The sequence below is a fragment of the Tinamus guttatus genome, unplaced genomic scaffold, assembly GCF_059628265.1.
Source record: "Tinamus guttatus ecotype Peru unplaced genomic scaffold, ASM5962826v1 Tinamus_guttatus_pri_ptg000450l, whole genome shotgun sequence".
NCBI classification, from domain to species: domain Eukaryota; kingdom Metazoa; phylum Chordata; class Aves; order Tinamiformes; family Tinamidae; genus Tinamus; species Tinamus guttatus.
Window position 1 is genome coordinate 102696 of NW_028288984.1, and position 16749 is coordinate 119444.

At 37.3% G+C, this 16749-nt stretch overlaps 1 protein-coding gene across 1 annotated transcript in view; it reads left to right on the plus strand.

Moving 5' to 3' along the window:
* CCDC171 (coiled-coil domain containing 171) overlaps positions 1-16749 on the plus strand; it is a 137074-nt gene that overhangs the window by 29453 nt on the left and 90872 nt on the right. Inside the window, exons 9-11 of the mRNA XM_088532023.1 lie at positions 7178-7280; positions 11866-11972; positions 14909-14998. Coding sequence (XP_088388149.1) covers positions 7178-7280; positions 11866-11972; positions 14909-14998 — 300 coding nt within the window. The remainder of the gene's footprint in view (positions 1-7177; positions 7281-11865; positions 11973-14908; positions 14999-16749) is intronic.

A 16749-nucleotide genomic window follows, 5' to 3' on the forward strand; every position in this document is an offset into this window, starting at 1 on the left:
TTTTTCTTCAGCAATATGATCCTTTGGGGTCTTCTTACTCTCTCTCTCCTTGCTGTCAGTTTGAGTAAGAGTTTCCCCATAGAGATGCATAGCAGAAGGGAGGAAGCAAAGACCTTATGCATATTCTAGAAAGCCTTCTGTCCTTTCGCTGTGTGGGAGTATGACTTTCAATATTTCTTTACTTAGCCAATGTAAACTTTTGATACTGCCTTCCAGTTTTTCGTCTTTCTACCTCTTGAAGCTATATGTGTGAAAGCTAACTGGTCTCTACCATGCTGCTGACAGATACCATGCTAATAAGTGAAAAACAGCAGGGACCTACATCAAAGAATCTTCAGACTTTTTCCTGTCTTCTCTCCCACTTACCAGAAAAATAGAAAAGCTTTAAGGAATAACTTGTTTGCAGTCTGCAGATGCTGCATGATGAAAAATAGATTCATGTAGGCAATCATTGTAATTTCATTGGCTATAGATAATCAAATAGATATATTTTTTTTCAAGTTACATGGTGCTGAATTAGAAATGGAGCCTATAAATAACAGTAGCTCTCAGAGTAGATTTACATATGGGTTATGGATTCTCTATCACTGGTCTTAAAATCAGTACTATCTTTAATCAGCATGTGATTTCTAGGAGTTCATTTATTTAGTTCAGCTACGAATTTAGTTTATAGGAGGTCTATAGTCTACATTTAGAAACAAGTCTGACAGGCTGTTGGGGTCTTCTGACTGCATGATTCCTGTTTTTGTTACCTGAAAATGGAGCAAATAGAAGAGCTGTTATGATGTTTTGTACATAGGTATTTTGATTTCTCATGTATGAGTCTCTGCTCCTCTTGCCAACATTTTAGGGCATTGCTTCTACAATTGGCACTTGCTTTTCTTTCAAAATGGTATTGGTTGGCTGTTCTTAGGGTAAGTTATAGAGGTGTGAGTGTGAATGGCAAATCATCCACCTATTCAGTGATTTCAGAGAATGACGATTTCTGGGTTTCAGGTGATGCAAAATGGTTCATCTGCCCTCTTAGTCTTGGAGGTTATGGAATTACTCCATATGGTGTTGCAGTGCTATCACTCCCCAGACAGATTGGTAAATAATAAATTGAAAAAACAGATAAAGTTTGTAGTCCTTATCATCTTCCTTTTGGGAGGCTTGCAGCTTCTTCCATGCAAGTGTATTTTAACGTCTTGAAATATATGTGCTGGCCTAGTTAATTTGCAGAAGTCCTTTTATTTGACACAGAAGGAAGAAGAAGAGGCAAAAACATCTATATCTTGTAGCAATTGTTTATAGCGACTGGAATTTATTATATATTAAAAAGATATTTATTAATCTAAAATAATGAGTTAAAGCTGACAAGCTTCTAATAAGAATCTTGGTCACATACTCACACTGTCATATCAATTTTCCTTTCTTGTGTACCTTAGTAAAGTGTGTGCTATATGAAATAGCAACATCACTAAATGGGGGACTCAAAATGAGCAGTATGTAACTGGAAAGGGAAAAAAACAAAATAAATGGTCTCCGTTAAGAGAAAAGTGTCTTGTTCACACAGGGCTGGTTGTTTAAAGTGCTACACTGGAATGATTTCAAACCACAAGACCATCTTGAACAGGTAAAAAAAATACTCATTTGTTGGGCAGTTGTATTACTTGCCCCTATGGAATTAGATTTTTATCACCTTGGACGGCTTAATATTTTTCCTGAAGACTCTCATGTTTATTTGGGAAACTGTAGTGTCTGTGTGTGGTCTTGTTTACTCAGTCTGGAAAGCTTCTTGCTATTTTTCTTCCCAAAAATTAAAAAGCAAAAGGCTGTAGCAAAAATAAAATATAGATAACATTGTTACGAGGCTTCCCTACACTCATACTGAAGCTGTGTCAAAATGTTTTGAGTCTTCTCTTCTTTTTATGTCTCCATCTTGCTTTTTCGTCTCTTCATTTATTTCTTGTATTTTGTGTTAGTGTCAGATATTCTGAATATGTTCTTTGCACTGCAGACTGATAACCTCATGTTCTGTGGTTTGCCGTAATACAAGATAATATTTTTATTTTTAAAATGATTTAGGAAATAATGCCAAATCAGTGAAAGTTCCTTGTTTTTGGAGAAGCAGACCAAATATGGGGACCAAATATATTCTTTGAAGACTTTGAAAAGAACATTTTTCTTTACGGCTCCCCTTAGTACCCAGTAAAGTAGTTATACTGCTTTTAATTTTAAATATCAGCATGTTGCAGAAGTTTGCCAGAAATTTGCATGGATCAAGCATGATAGGATCTGCTAGTATCAAACTCAACTGCTCATGAACGTTCATCATGGCAAGATCTCAAAATTTCCATTGTGCTTTTACTAAGGAAATTGGTCTCAGGATTGTCATTATTTCCAGTGAAGGTTTTAAGAATTTGATGGTTGAAGAACAGGAATTTGGAAGAATGAGCATTGTGGTTCAGAACTAGTTTTAAACTGGAACAATGCCAGCTCTATTCCTGCCCCATGAAAAGAATAAAAGGTATCTTGAAGAGTTTTATAGGTTATTCAGGGTATTTAGATTTCTGTCACCTGGTAGTGGATGGTCTCTAGTTTGTAGCAGTGAACAAGAAGGAGACCTTTATTTTGTGAGAAATGTGTACTGAATTTTGAGGAACTTGCCAATTCACTGTAAGGGTGTACTAAGAAATTGCTGTCATTGCTATTATGAATAGGGTATTTTAGTGTAAATGTCTTTTAATGTGGGTGTGTTGTGTCTTCACTTACTCCTCTTTGTGCAGGCAGTGTCAGGACCAGTGTAATTAGTACGTGGGTGGCGCAAGGGGTGACACCCGAGGCTTGTCCCTCTCTTCCTGGTGGCATTATAGCTCCTTCCCTCTCGCCGGTGTGCATGGATGCAGGGGGCACAAGCTCTGTCTGTGGATTCAGACAGTCTTCCACATTTTTTACAAGTCAAAAGGCAGGACCTTTGTGTTTGTGAAGGTAGTTGCTGTACATTTCCAGTGGTCTTTATATTAGCCTTAGTATAATAGTCGTTAAGAATAGCACTATCCTCCGTATGGACTGGGCAGAAAATAAAACAACTTAAGGAGTATGATTATGCTTTACACATACTAATGAGCAGAATCTGCTACTCAAAGCCAAAATGTGAATCTAATATGGATAGTTTATTGTGTTCTGAGGTTTTTGTTTCAACATTTAAAAATCGAGAGGCACAGTCTATGTTAATTGAGGCTAATGGTTGTTAAATATTTTGTTAGGTTGATTCTTGTTTTCCTATTTTTAACTTTGTGGTAGAGTATTCCCAATACCCGGATAGTAGTTTATTTTGTTTCTTAATTTAGGGAGAGTTTTCAGTCTTTAAAATAGACGGAAATAAATAAATAAAAGCCAATGATATCAAACATATGTGCTAAATGATCTTCTAAAAAGAAATCAATTTCATTGTTTATGCTGGAAGTCGAGATATCAGGCAATCCCTGAAGTCCCCGCACTTGAATATTGGTATATGAAAAAATGCTTTTAGAATTGCCAGTTTTTGAATTTTGGGGATCTTAAAAATGAAGAAAAGCTTCACAAAATTCTCTTGCACAAAATGTTTGTTGCAGTCCTGGGTGACTAGAATAATTCCAAATAGAGTATTTTTGAGGAACTTTATTTCAGGTGATGAAGACTGAAGACTAAATTTCTTAGGAAATTATATTTAATTTATCCATGGCTGGACACTTTTTAAATGCACTTTTACTTCTGAAATTTCTAACTACTGGAAGAAAATAAACTGGATGAAGTATTTAATAGTCAGATAACTTAAACAAAAGGAAATACTTGTGGAGGGAGTTTCGTAGCAGGCAGTTGGCTTTCTTTTTAGCATTCGTGTTTGGCTGCTTCACATTTGTGCCACTTCTTGCTTATCTTTTGAATAAAATGTATTTCTGTTCACTGTGAAGAAGCCTTTTGGAGCTTATTTCTGTAAGTGTTCTACTTTGTTTCCTTAAAGATTGTGCGTGATGCACCTTCCAGCGCTTTTGTAAGGCCCTTAGGCAGTCACTGAGCATGCTGGGTTTTGGAGGTTTCGTGCACTGCTCTGACTTTGGCTCTTGCTCTGGCGTCAGCACGCAGTCCTCCAACAACACACCAAGTGAGTGAGTCCACATGTGAAAAGAGGCACAGGAAAATGAACAATGAAGGAGACCCCTGTCACTGTTTCCAGCGGTCTTCTCAGTGCTCCTGAGAAAATCCCTCTGGGCACTTCAGACTAAGGGTTGTGCTCGGGTCCCCTGGGTTGGCAGGGTGGTTCACATCCCTGCAGGCCTCCTGCTATCTTTCCTTTGCTTGCAGCTTGTCAGAATGGCCCATTTTCGAGCTTGGAGGAGGTGATCCTTGACCATCTCCTCCAAGCTCATGGATGTCCCATCGCTACCAGGACAGCCCTGGAAACTATTCTTAATCAGCACATAGGAGCTGGCTTTACAAAGGCACCTTCACACCTTTCCACTAACGTGGCTGGACTCTCTTTAAGTAAAGAAAGGGCTTTAGAGCCCGGACACCTTCTTTCCCTTTGGAGACCGTGTGCGGAACACTGCCTCAGGTAAATTCATAGTAGTTCTGCAGGAATGGCTTCCCCTTGCACAACGGTGAATTTGGGGGTGCTCTCAGATGGGATAGGTGGATCTGAAAGAAGACATCTCCCAGCATCTGCAGCTGACTGTGTTCTCGACTTCCACACTCCGGTGGGATCCATTTCCCTTTGGGAAGCAGAGAGTTGCACAGCGTGTGTTCAGCCCCAAGAGAAGAAAGCTGAGGGGGAGCTAACAGTTGCCATCAGCTACCAAATCAGTGCTTGCAAAGGTGGCAGAACTGCACCCTCCTCAGAGCGCTCAGCAAGAGGATGAGCGGTGCTTCCTGTGAAAGAGGAATTCCTTGTGGGGAAAAAGATCACAGTGAGGATGGTGAGATGCTGGAACGAGTTGCCTGGAGGGGCTGTAGAGTTTGCGTCCCTGAAGATACTAAAAACTTGACTGCACAAGATCAACATAATCTGACTTTAGGGTTGTCCGTGCTTTGAGTGGGGAGTGGGATCAGATGACTTCCAGAGGTTCTGTCATCTTGAATTATTCGGTGGTTCTGTGACATTATGCATCCTTATTAAATACCTCTCACTGGGATGTTTTCTATGTTTACACCCTTTTTGATTCATACCTATTTTTAGATGCCCAACATTGTAATTTACACAGTTTTCTTAAATTTGTAACAACTGCAGAAATTGATTCAAAACAGAAGTTAGAAAGGAAAAATACTAAATTGTTTGTAGCTAATGTATGGAAGAGCTGGCAAGTCTAACGAATTTCCTTTTGCTCTTTAATACTGTTGAGAAGGACTGAAACTGGCTTACTGAATGTAGATGCAGTCATCACAGAAAAGTGGTAAAGACCAAATACACTGGAATATACTGACTGGTGGCAGTAAGTTAACTAAAATGATGGAAAATACTTGAATGGGGAGATAGAAAGATCCTCATGTTTGATTTTTTTTTTTTTTTTCCCATGGGAAAAGATTTTTCTGGTAAGATACAGTCTGACAGTCTGACTGTCTGACTGTACTGGAGTGTTTAAAAAATATAAAAGTGTATTTATTTTATTGTGATAGTGATCGTGATCTTACATTTTCTTACTTACAATGTGTGCAGGTTTTGAGATGATATCAGTATATTAGGGTGAATAATTTTAATGTTTGCGTCCTACAAAATATTGCAGGAAATGCAATCTCTGTTTATGTAGAGAATTCTATATAAGGAAGAAGAATATTTATTTTTGGTCATAGTTAAAGAAATAGTTTTGAAATTCTATGTGAAATGTAGCGAAAATTCTCACACAAGGAAAAGCGTGTAAATGCTACAGGGGACCTAACATTGAAATACACATATGAATAATATATTAGTTGATATACAGTACATATAATTAAAATTGAAAGAGTAAAGCAAATTTATAAAATATTTAAAGTGAATAGTGAGGAACACTGCAGAGAATTAGCTTGCCAGTTATATGCTACCAGCATCTAGTAGTTTTCTTTCGGTGGGTGTTTCCCCCACTTGAGAAATTGATTAGATCCTACATATTCAAGGAAGCATAGCTGAAGCAATAGTTTATAGGTAATATAGAAAACAGAGCAGGATTCTTTCCAGCGCAAAAAAGGGTAAACTTTCATAATAAAATAAAAGTGATAATGATGCAAATAGGTGCTATAGCTTAGAATAAAAACAAACTGGAGATTAGGGGGAATTAGGTATCTTTAAACATAATCTTTGACACAAGAAAATTATGAGGAGGTAGTTAAATCTAGTTTCTTCTTCACTTTTTTTTTCCTTCATGTAACTGACCAGGTGTATCACATTTTGTCAGTGGGATGCTAAAATTACAAGTCTGTTTGAAAAGTGGAATCTATAAATGTCCTTCCACAGAAGTATAATAGGAGCTTCATTCTGACTTGAGTCATGGATATTTCTGTAATTAAAGTCTGTGAGAGTTCAGGTTTTAGCATCGGATGTAAATTGAAGTTTCATACAATGTTTATGTTCAAAGATAAATCTCTGTTCTAAAGCCTTTCTGCCTTCAAAATAAAACAAATGTCTAAATTTGAACAATAGGCTGAACTCAGTGAAGTTCATACTTTAAGAAAAATCAATTCTAGGAGTTGGAGAATTCTGCTTCTTCATATTCCGTGTTTCAGGAGAAGTTTTTGAGACTGGAGCACTACCGAGCATGGAAGACATTAACAACTGAAGTAGGCAGGTTTGCAACAAGAGTAGGTGTGGGATTTGACCAAGTGCCAAATCGTGGATTTCCAGCCAGTCTGCCAGTAGTTTGGTGTCTTTCTAGATGCCCTTGTAGGGTGTAACAATAGATTTCATTGCTTGCATAAATAGGCAGCAATTAATTAGCTTTCATTGTATTTTTAAAGCAGAAGATTAAGACCAAAAAATTTATTTGTTTTGCCTACTAGAAGCCTTAAATCCTATTACAAGTGTGTTTCAGGGTTGCATGAAATCTTAAAGGACTGATAAGAAAGATAGCAAGAATTATTTAAAGGAGAACAAAATATCACTGTGATCGGTATTTCTTCTGTTTACTATTTTAATGGGTTTCTTTTTTTTTCTCCTTCTTGTCTTGTCTGTATCTCCTGTCAAATAAAGGCCAAGAAACACCAGGCCTTTCTAACAGAGACGTGTGAAAACAACATGAGAGAGCTGGAGTTACTCTTGGACAGCTTTGCTATGTCAGGCCAGCGGACAGCAGGTTAGTTGAAGGTATAAAATGACAGATGCATCTGTCAATGTTCCAAAGTCACTACATTGTGGGAATTCTGCAGATGCCTCTTGCATTCCCTCTTCTCAACATGCTTTGATTTGATGACATGATAAGAGCAGTTCTCACAGCAGTCAAATGGCCTTGCTAGCTGAGAAGGGGTGACGGAATGTGGACCTGCTGTTGTCAGCCCAGAGCTTGATTTACAAATGCCGGGGTCTATATGATCGGTCAGAAAAGGGCTCACTTGCTGTGCTCTAAATCCAACTGAGAAAAAAGTCCTTACAGTATACCTGCAAAGGGAACAGATGTTTTGCCTGAACTGAGCCAAATTCTGAGGCAACCTTCAGCAACTTAAAGGTCATATATTCACAAAGGTTGTGTAGGACATATGATATAACACACTACTTTTTTCTCTTGTCTGTGGAATAGTATTTTATTGCATCTATAACAGTATGAATATTTCTCTGCTCACAATTAAATAAAATAAAAGTCAGTGCTTGTCACTCTGGCTTTATGTATAATTATTGTATCAAACTCAAAATATTGCTGTGTGTGCTTTAACATTTGAGGTGTTAGATAACATAAACGGACTGAATTTTGACATAAAAACTACTAGCCTTTCCAAGGTGAAGGTGGAATATTTTAATTTAAAATCTTTGTTTAAACCCGCATAAAGTTTTCTATGTGGTTCCTGTTAGAAATTCACAGACTGGATACAGAAAGCTTCCAACTTAGCAAATAAACTGGAAAAAAAGGCACCTTATTTTGCCTGCTGTGTAAAGCAGGTCAAAAAAAAATGCTTAAAGAGCAAATGCTCTTATTTTATGCAGGCTGTGATAGTACATTTCTACCATTTCTGTTTAACCACAATAGACATGCTATAACACCTTTTAATGGAGATATACATAAATATTCCAAGATATCTTTACAGCCTAGTAATGTCAAAAATGAGTGGAGGAACTTCCTAGATTCCAATTTACCATAAAAGCATAGGCTTCAGTTTAAATCTGCGATGCATTGATTTCCTTACCTGGGTCATATAATTTTTGATTTAGGAACTGGGATCACTTCCTAATCAGTAATCCTAATCAGTAGAGTTTTATTCCACAATTACAGTTTTAATTCCTGTAAGTAGTTCCTGCAGGTTTACTCAAGACACATTAACTATTTCAAGCTGTATGTTTTCCTCAATCTTGCAAAGTTCCCCATTCCTGGAGGTTTTTTTTGGAGGGAGTAGGAGGAGGGAGTAGGATGCTGCTGCCAAAAGCAGTTCCAAAGCAATAATTGTCTTTTGGACTTTCTGTGTGGCAGAAATACACTTTTCCTTAGTGACAAACCTTTCAGAGAAGAGCTATCTCAAACTGTTCTTACTACTTAATAGTAACTTGTGTGTTAATTTGCTATGTTGCTTTGTTATTTAAGGTAAACTTTGAAAGAACTCATTTGAACAAATCTTATTTCGAAGCTTTGGAGGCTCGACAGTAGCTCGATTGAGGCGGAAGGTCAAACTTAATGTGAATCGAGTCCTCATAGCTAGTGTTAAAGTGGACATCGACTAAAGCGTTTGTTCTGCAATATCACTGCACTGTTGAGTGTGAAACGTGTTTTTGTTTTGTTTGCTTTTTTGTTAAGGCTGTCGCCTTACTCTCTTGTATTTAGAAATTGTATTTAGAAATTTGTTGGGTAATATTATTTCTTTCCTGTTTACTGAAATAGCTGATGCTTAAAGTAGGAAAATCTAAGAGCAAATGAAAATCAAAACTTTCATTAAATTTCCATAATCTAACTAGCAGCAGAGGGCAGTTGGCATGACACGAGCCACAGCTGGCTGGTCAGTCATTCTCTTGTCTTTGAAGGTTTTTAGCTTTTATCTAAAATGGCTGAAAGGTCACACTCAGTATTAAAGGTCCTGTACCCTTATTTAATAGATAGTTAATATGCTCTTGGACCTCTGGCGGAAAAAAAAGTTTATGTTTGTAAAATTAAAAAATACACATATTTACCATTTTTAAAATATCCTTTCCAAAAGAAGAAGCACAAATCTATATCTTCTGCATGTTCAAGTATTTTGAAAGTGTTCCTCAATGTTGTTGTTCATATTGCACATATGCATGATGTTCAGTTTATTTCAGTTTGTCATATTTTGTAGTTACTCATCTACAAGTTTAGTGCTCAACATTGGTCTTTATTTAAGGCAAAAATGTTCTTATGATTCCAGGAATATTAAAAAAGTGAATTGACAGAGTTACCCACTTGAACCTGGCATTTCTCTGAAATTTGGCCCAAAAGCTCACTTGAGTGATATTGACAATTAACTTGATTTTATTTATTTATCTATCTACTTATTATTTCTTATCGGGAAAGCAGATCTAGCAAGACAGCCGTGTTTGGATTATTTTGCATTTCTCTTGAATTGTTGTCTGGAGGCAGGTGGCAGTTGGCCAGAATTAGAGCAGTAGCCTCTAGCTGAAAACAACTTTATCTAATGCAGGGATATAGAATCTGGTATTTTTGTTGGAAAACTGGGCTGTCTAGAAAGCAGCCAAGGCAGCGAGCAAACACTGGGATGGTAAGTTTCCTTGCAAGAGCCTGTTCTTGGCAAACTTGATCTAAATATCATTTCTGGGACAGCATTGCACTTCGGGGCTTCAAAAATGATGGTGTATTATTTAACTTAAAAAAAAGGTGGGGTTGAAGGCAGCCCCTCACTTTACTTGTAATATTATTTTAAACTCAGTAATAGAGCTGTGAGCTGCAGCTCCTCAGAGCTACAAGGAGTAAGAAAGAGAGATATTCCATTTCTGTGCAGAAAGATGGCTGCAAAATGTTCTTATATTGGTCCTATAATAGATAGGTCACTAATGTTTCTGTGAGAGTACCATGCTGGAGTCCTGTGCATACATAAACCTACCTGTGCTTAAGTGATAAAATCAGTAGTATTGTAAGATACTACAGCTCTACCTTAAATGACAGAGCAAACCCACATCTTTGGTTTGACTAAGTGTAAATTGACTTGTCAGTCAGCTGCTAAGTGCCAAAATGAAGAGCTCATGTTCAGTACAGAGTAGTATTCAGCCGTATTGTCTGCTTTCTGGTATTATCAATGTAGCCAGCAAAGAAGAGGGTAGTTAATTTGAAATTTAAATTTTCAGAATGGCAGGTCTCAATACTTCCACACTTTCACATATAACTTATTTTTCTATTGACTACTGCTATGGATAGCTTATAGAACAATCCTATCACTTATGTATACTGCATTGAATAGAATGTTGTATTTATTAGATAACACCAACCAGAGAATGCTTAAAAAAGTAATCTTACAAGTTCATTAGGGCATCTTTTCTGCCTAACAAAATTTTATGGATGGCTATGGCTGCCTAGTGGAAAGGTTTGGAGTTCAATATCTGGTTTGACTTTGAGACACCCCAAGTAAACAGCTCCGAGACTTTCAAACGGCTTTGGAGTGGTGTAAACACCTGCACACACGTTTAGTTCTACTGGGAGCTATGATTGATTAGCATCACTGGAAATGAGATGCCTCTGATTTCACGCTTCGTCTTTTGTAGAATAAACATGGTGTTTGGGTTGGTAAAGTTAGTTCAGTTTATAAAGTTTATTAAACACTTGAGGAACAGTGGTAATAATAATCTGTTACAAAATATATCTATAAATGCTTCGTAGTTCTGTAAACAATGGAGAGGAAGAAGAATCTGTCAATAACCTGCTGTTTTGCTCTAACATGAGAAAAAGTGAAGAGGCTGTTTTTAGAAATTTAATATCAGCTGACATCTTGTGACCTCTTGATCAATATAGTATTGTTTTGCTTTCTTAGCACATTGTACTACTAGCTCTGGAATGCTCAAACCTATGTTCATATGTCCCTAATTAAGGCAACTAGATCAGAAGTCTCGTCTGAAGGTTTAATAAATAAGTGTAGCGTGTGTATAATGGATATATCAGCTTTAAGATTTATAATTGAAACATTATGTAGGACTCTGCAGACAGATAATAAAATTTTTTTATTATTTCCTTTGGAGTGAAATTCAAGATCATTTAAAGGGTTTTTAAGATGTCTCCAAGCATAACATAGTCATGTGATCTTTGGCTCAGTAAAACTCTGAGTAAATGAAGTACTACATTATAATATGCATGCTTAGTCACAACAGCAAAATAATGGCAGGAAAAATGTAACACACTTAACTTTTAGGCAGCATGTTTTTCAAAGTGTATTTCTGTGTGGTTTTAATGTTGGCTGGTCTGACTGAATGACACAGACTTGACCACGGTTGAAATTATATGCAAGTCTGCATACTGACAACATTAAGTAGAAATGTAATCCAGAATTTGCAGTTCTGTGTCTTGTGTTAGAGGTACAAGATACAAATGTCTGTCAGCGCTATTTGTTATGGAAGCAGGGCTGTTCAGCTGCATAGCTTGTGGGAAACAGGGATGTTGTTCAATGTTTTGTGTTGTCACTGTAGCCCTACCTGATTTTAATACCTTTCTCCTCTGTGAGTAGTCTTCTCTCTCTGAGGCTTTCAGGGCTTAATTTTCATTCTGTATTTTTCTGCAGGCGCTTGTAAGGACAAAGATAAACCTCCAAGCCCCTCTGTTGTCCTTGAGACTTTGAGGTGTACCTTGACAGATTATCAGAACAAGCTGGAAGATACATCTAATGAGGTAACACTTGCACTGTTTGGCTCTGTATGTGTTGCCTTCGGCCTGCAGCGATACATATTCTTTGCTTGTAACAAAGGTCAGAAAAGTGGGAATGTTGAGCTGACAGCTTCACATATACCGAAAGAAATAATCTCTGTCACTAGTCTTTCTTTAAGCCTGCCCTACAGTAGTGTTTCATTTATATAGAGGAGGGGGGATTGGTGTTCCATTCATTTTTTTTAAAATCTGTTGGGGTTGTTATTTTCAGTAAGTTTTGATTAAAATGAGTCTTCTCTAGTGAAGAATTTCAGTTAAAAGATGATGATTCAAGAGTTTGATGCATAGATTTTACGATGGTACTATTAAAAATATAATACTTGAACCCGAACAGTCATTTTTTATCAAATATGTAAATATGCTTGTGTGCATTTAAGAAGCAGAGTAATTTTCTGATGTGAGGTTCTTTATGGTACTATTCTGAGGTCTTTTCAGATATAATACGTGCTGTTTAAGAAAGTATAGTTATTTCCACAGTCACTTATTTCTTGCGCCCTTTAGAATAATCTTAAAGGTCTGTGGAATGTCATTGTTTTTCCAATAATAATATCCACTCCAAGAATTCTAGGACCTTGACAGTACTGTCTTCAAGGTAACAACACAGTAACTGAAATATTTAAATTTTGAAAGTCCTTCCCTCAAAAAAAACAGAAACAAATACAAAACTAATATCTGCTGTGCAGTCCTAGTAAACTTAGATTTCCCTACCTGGAAAGTCACAATCTTGCATTTATTTTCTCATTCGTATTGCTAATGTGATTCAGTTAATCCTGTTGAGTTTAAATGTTTTATGAATTTGTAGCTTTAAAGACTGTGGAAAGGAGTTAGCTATACTCCGTTGAAGTTCTCTGTACAAAATCGTAATTAGTTTATTGCTGGATAAAACTGACAAATACAGGAGGACAAAGTGTAGCAAGATTGAAAAAATGCTGTCATTGATGTTTTCTCATTTCTATTTTGTATGTTATTCTGAGAAATGCATAGTCTAGCTAGTCACCGACAACGTTAAAAAAATGCGCTAGCCGTGTTGCTTTTATTGGGAAAAGAACCATCTCCCAGAAGCCCTCGGAGATTGTTCCAAGGGGCACGCGAGCAAGCGGCCATGGAAACAGTTGTACTTGTGTAAACAGCAGGCCCCGCCGGTCCCTCCCAGCGCGCGCCAGGAGAGCGCCGGCCGCACGCTGGTGAGGAGGCTGTGCCGAGGCCCGGCCTGGGAGCTGCCGCGGAGCGACCCGGAGCATCCGCCCCGCCGCGAGGTGCTGCTGGCAGGAGGAGCGTCACGCGGAGCGCCGGCTCCGCAGGCCTTGGCTGGGCACGGCGCTTTGTTGGGAAGCCGTGCCAGGGACAGCCGCGGGGAGAGCACGGGGTGGCTGCCAAGGCGGCCGCCGGGGCGCTCTGACAGCAAGAAGAATGAACTGTCAAGGAAAATAAACCGCAAGCAGAGCGGCACCGACTGATGACCTGCCGCGGGACTTCCCAGTCGGGCCGCGTGTGACTGACCCCGCGGTTGTCATACAGAGCCAGCTCCTTCACGGTGCACACAAAGGGCAGAGCTCTGTCCTTCTTGGTTCCCCTTGCCCCACAGCTACCGCCGCTTCTGGCTCTTTGTGCGTTAGACGTGCTTAGTGATTAAACTGGTCGTAATAATACAGTGAGTTGGGCTGTGAAAGGCGTTGTGCAATTAAAAGAGAAGGTCTTAACACAACAACAAGGGTTTCGTTTTGAGTAGTTATATAATGGTTATTTCGTACAAGAATTTCCAACAAGACTCCACATATTGATGGAATTATTAATCTAAGTATATACCTGTATGTACACATGAAATGCTGGTGAACTTGTCATGTGTCACATTAAATCGCAGTGTTAAATATTAAATGATAAGTTTTGCTTGTGTGACAGAAGGGTATAAGAGTGAATTTTTTTGATAGAGAAAAAATTTCCAATTTTACATACTATATGGAGACTAGAGTATGTTTGGAGAGAGAAAGAAAACTGGTAAAATAAAAAGAACCTTTGAAATGTTTCGGTCGCCTTGCATAATTTGCCACAAATATTTCTAAAGCTGTTCAGGTGTCCTGATCAGCATCAAACGAAAATATAATTTTCAAGTAATGTATAAATTTGTAAATGAGGTATTACTTGATTCCTTTCTGAATGCTGAAGGACCAGTATTAAGCTGCCTTATGTCTCTGTTAGATGCCTTCTTTCAGACCTGGAAATTGCTGATCTTAGCATAAGGTAACTAAAGACAGAGATGTGATGCAGAAATATATAGCCACAAAAGCAACTACCTTATTTATTTATTTATTTATTTATTTATTTATAAAAGTAAAGCTAGTGCATGCTAGCTAGTACAGCTAGACCGTCTTGAAGGTCACCATGCTTTTCTTAGGGGACATTGCTGCTAATAGGTATATGTGATTACTATCCTGCATTTATCAGAAAGTGGAGACTACTCTTAGGCTATTTTTTTCAAAGAGCCAGTGACTCTAAAGAACTTATTTTCTTAAAATAGTTCTCAAATCATAGTCTGGATTTATTACATTTTACTGCATATTTCAAAGTCCTCCTCCTTGTCAGACGTTTTGGAAAGTGATGGTAAAGTTAATAGGAAGCTAAATTAAAGAATTTAATGTCTACTCTTTTACCTTGAATCTTTGTAAAAAGCTATGTAGTGCTTCATTAATGGTACATTAATCAGACTATGTAGAGTATAAACACTGTCAAAGGAATTTTAATTCTTTTTCTTTTTTTTCACTAATATACTATTATTACAGTATGTGTAGGGTACTACTTTTTTTTACATTTATATACTACTACTATTTACTATATATATGTATAAAATCGGTGCTTTATATGTAGCTTTTTGATAAAAGCATGTTTCTCCTTATTGTTCACAGCTTGTGAAAATCAAGGCTTTGTATGAGATGATGTCAGCAGAGCTTGAGGTATCCAGGGAGAAAATATGTTCTCAAAGTCAAGACCTTAAGGTATGAATTTATGAATTTAACATAGAAATAGAAAGTTCTACAAGAAAAATCCTAATGGATATGTGTTATTCTTTTTGTTTTAGCAGAGTAAGTCTATACCATGTCATTCTATTAAAGAGGTTATTTAAACTGCAGACTTGTATGAAGTCATGTCGTAATTGTCATGGTCACAACCTATCTAAATCTACATAATTGAGCATTTCAATAGTTGCATCTATGAAATAAAAATTTGAGATCTTTATCGATTTGAAGAGTATTGTTTTATATTGGAATCAACCTCAACATTTTTTTCTCTTTACTCTGTGTATCTTTTTTCCTCAAGAAAACTAAGAATGAGAAATGCACTTAATTGATTCCTTCTGTTCATACAAATCAAATTTTATTAAATTTTATTTTGTTTTATCAGTCAAATGTTTTAGTCACATTTTGTGTAAGATAGATCATCGTTGACAGTTGTAAAATGTGCAGTCTAATGCTGTTTTGAGTAACTGGCAAAAATACTTAAAACTCTTTACTTGTTCAGTTAGAGTTGTTTTTTCTGTCTCTTTTTTTGGCTGACACACTAGTTTTGTAATGTCCTGTCTGGTAACCTAACTGGCTAAGGGAGTGAGGAAGTCCTGAATTCCCTGTTAACTTAACGTCCAAACTGGCACTTTTTTATTACTGCCCCCCAAAAATTGATTGCTTCCAACATTTTTCAGAAACTTCTGCGGGAGATGTGCTACGCTTTTGCAACATTCATTGAATTTTAATGTTATTTTATACATGTACATGATCTTTTGTCATCTGATCTGAACTTTCTGTACTAACTAATTTATGTTCAGAACACTTAAGACTTCAGCTTCTGCTGTAAGACCTTTGTAAAGCACCTGAGAATTTTGCAGACCCACTGCAACCAATATGTGCACTCTTCATGCAAAAGTCGAGTTTGTTGCACGCAGGATGTGCTGCTTTTCATGCAGTACACTTGTTTCTGATTTCTTTAAATTTTCAGTAATAAATTCAATCTGAGTAAAAACTAGATCCAGTCTAAAATATTTCTGAAAAAAATTTACAATGCTTTTATGTTTTAGTTAAGCAAAATTAAAGCTCTCATGATAGGAGAGAAATACGGTTTTTACATAGACTTCTTCTATAAATAGCTGTGATTTTATGGAAATAACAGTGCCTTCATTTGAACTTTCAACAAACTTCAGCAACACTGGAAGTGGAAGTTCAGTGCTTTTAGGGAAGGTATCTACACATGCCCCTCAACCAACTTTTGACTTGAAAGGGTAATACATTAAATTTTTTGCTTCTCATGTGAGGTTGTTATTGACAAGGCAATAGTGATAATCTGACAATTTCTGGTTGTTAGTTTCTCCCACAATCAAATTCCAAAAGGAGTCGTGCCCCCCCCTTTTTTTTTTCTTTTCATCATGCAGATAACAAAAAGTATGGAGGGTAGGAGTTCTTCCCAAAAGTTGACCGCAGTCCTCTTGTCACCTGGCTGTGATGTTTAAGTGATTTATTTATGAAAGTAACAAGAGTAAACCTTTCACTAGCTCTGAAAGCTCCCCATTTGGAGACTCCTGTATGTTCATTTTGCATTCTCAGTTAGGGACGATGAACCCTATTCTGAGTTCCAGAGGGGAGGTCTTCGTATCGTGGGTTGTTTTGCTTCAGAGTTGGGTTTCATGGGCTCGCTATTTCAAGGCAGTGGTGAAGAAACATTGTTTGACTTGGAAATTGACAACATGTAGTCAACTTAA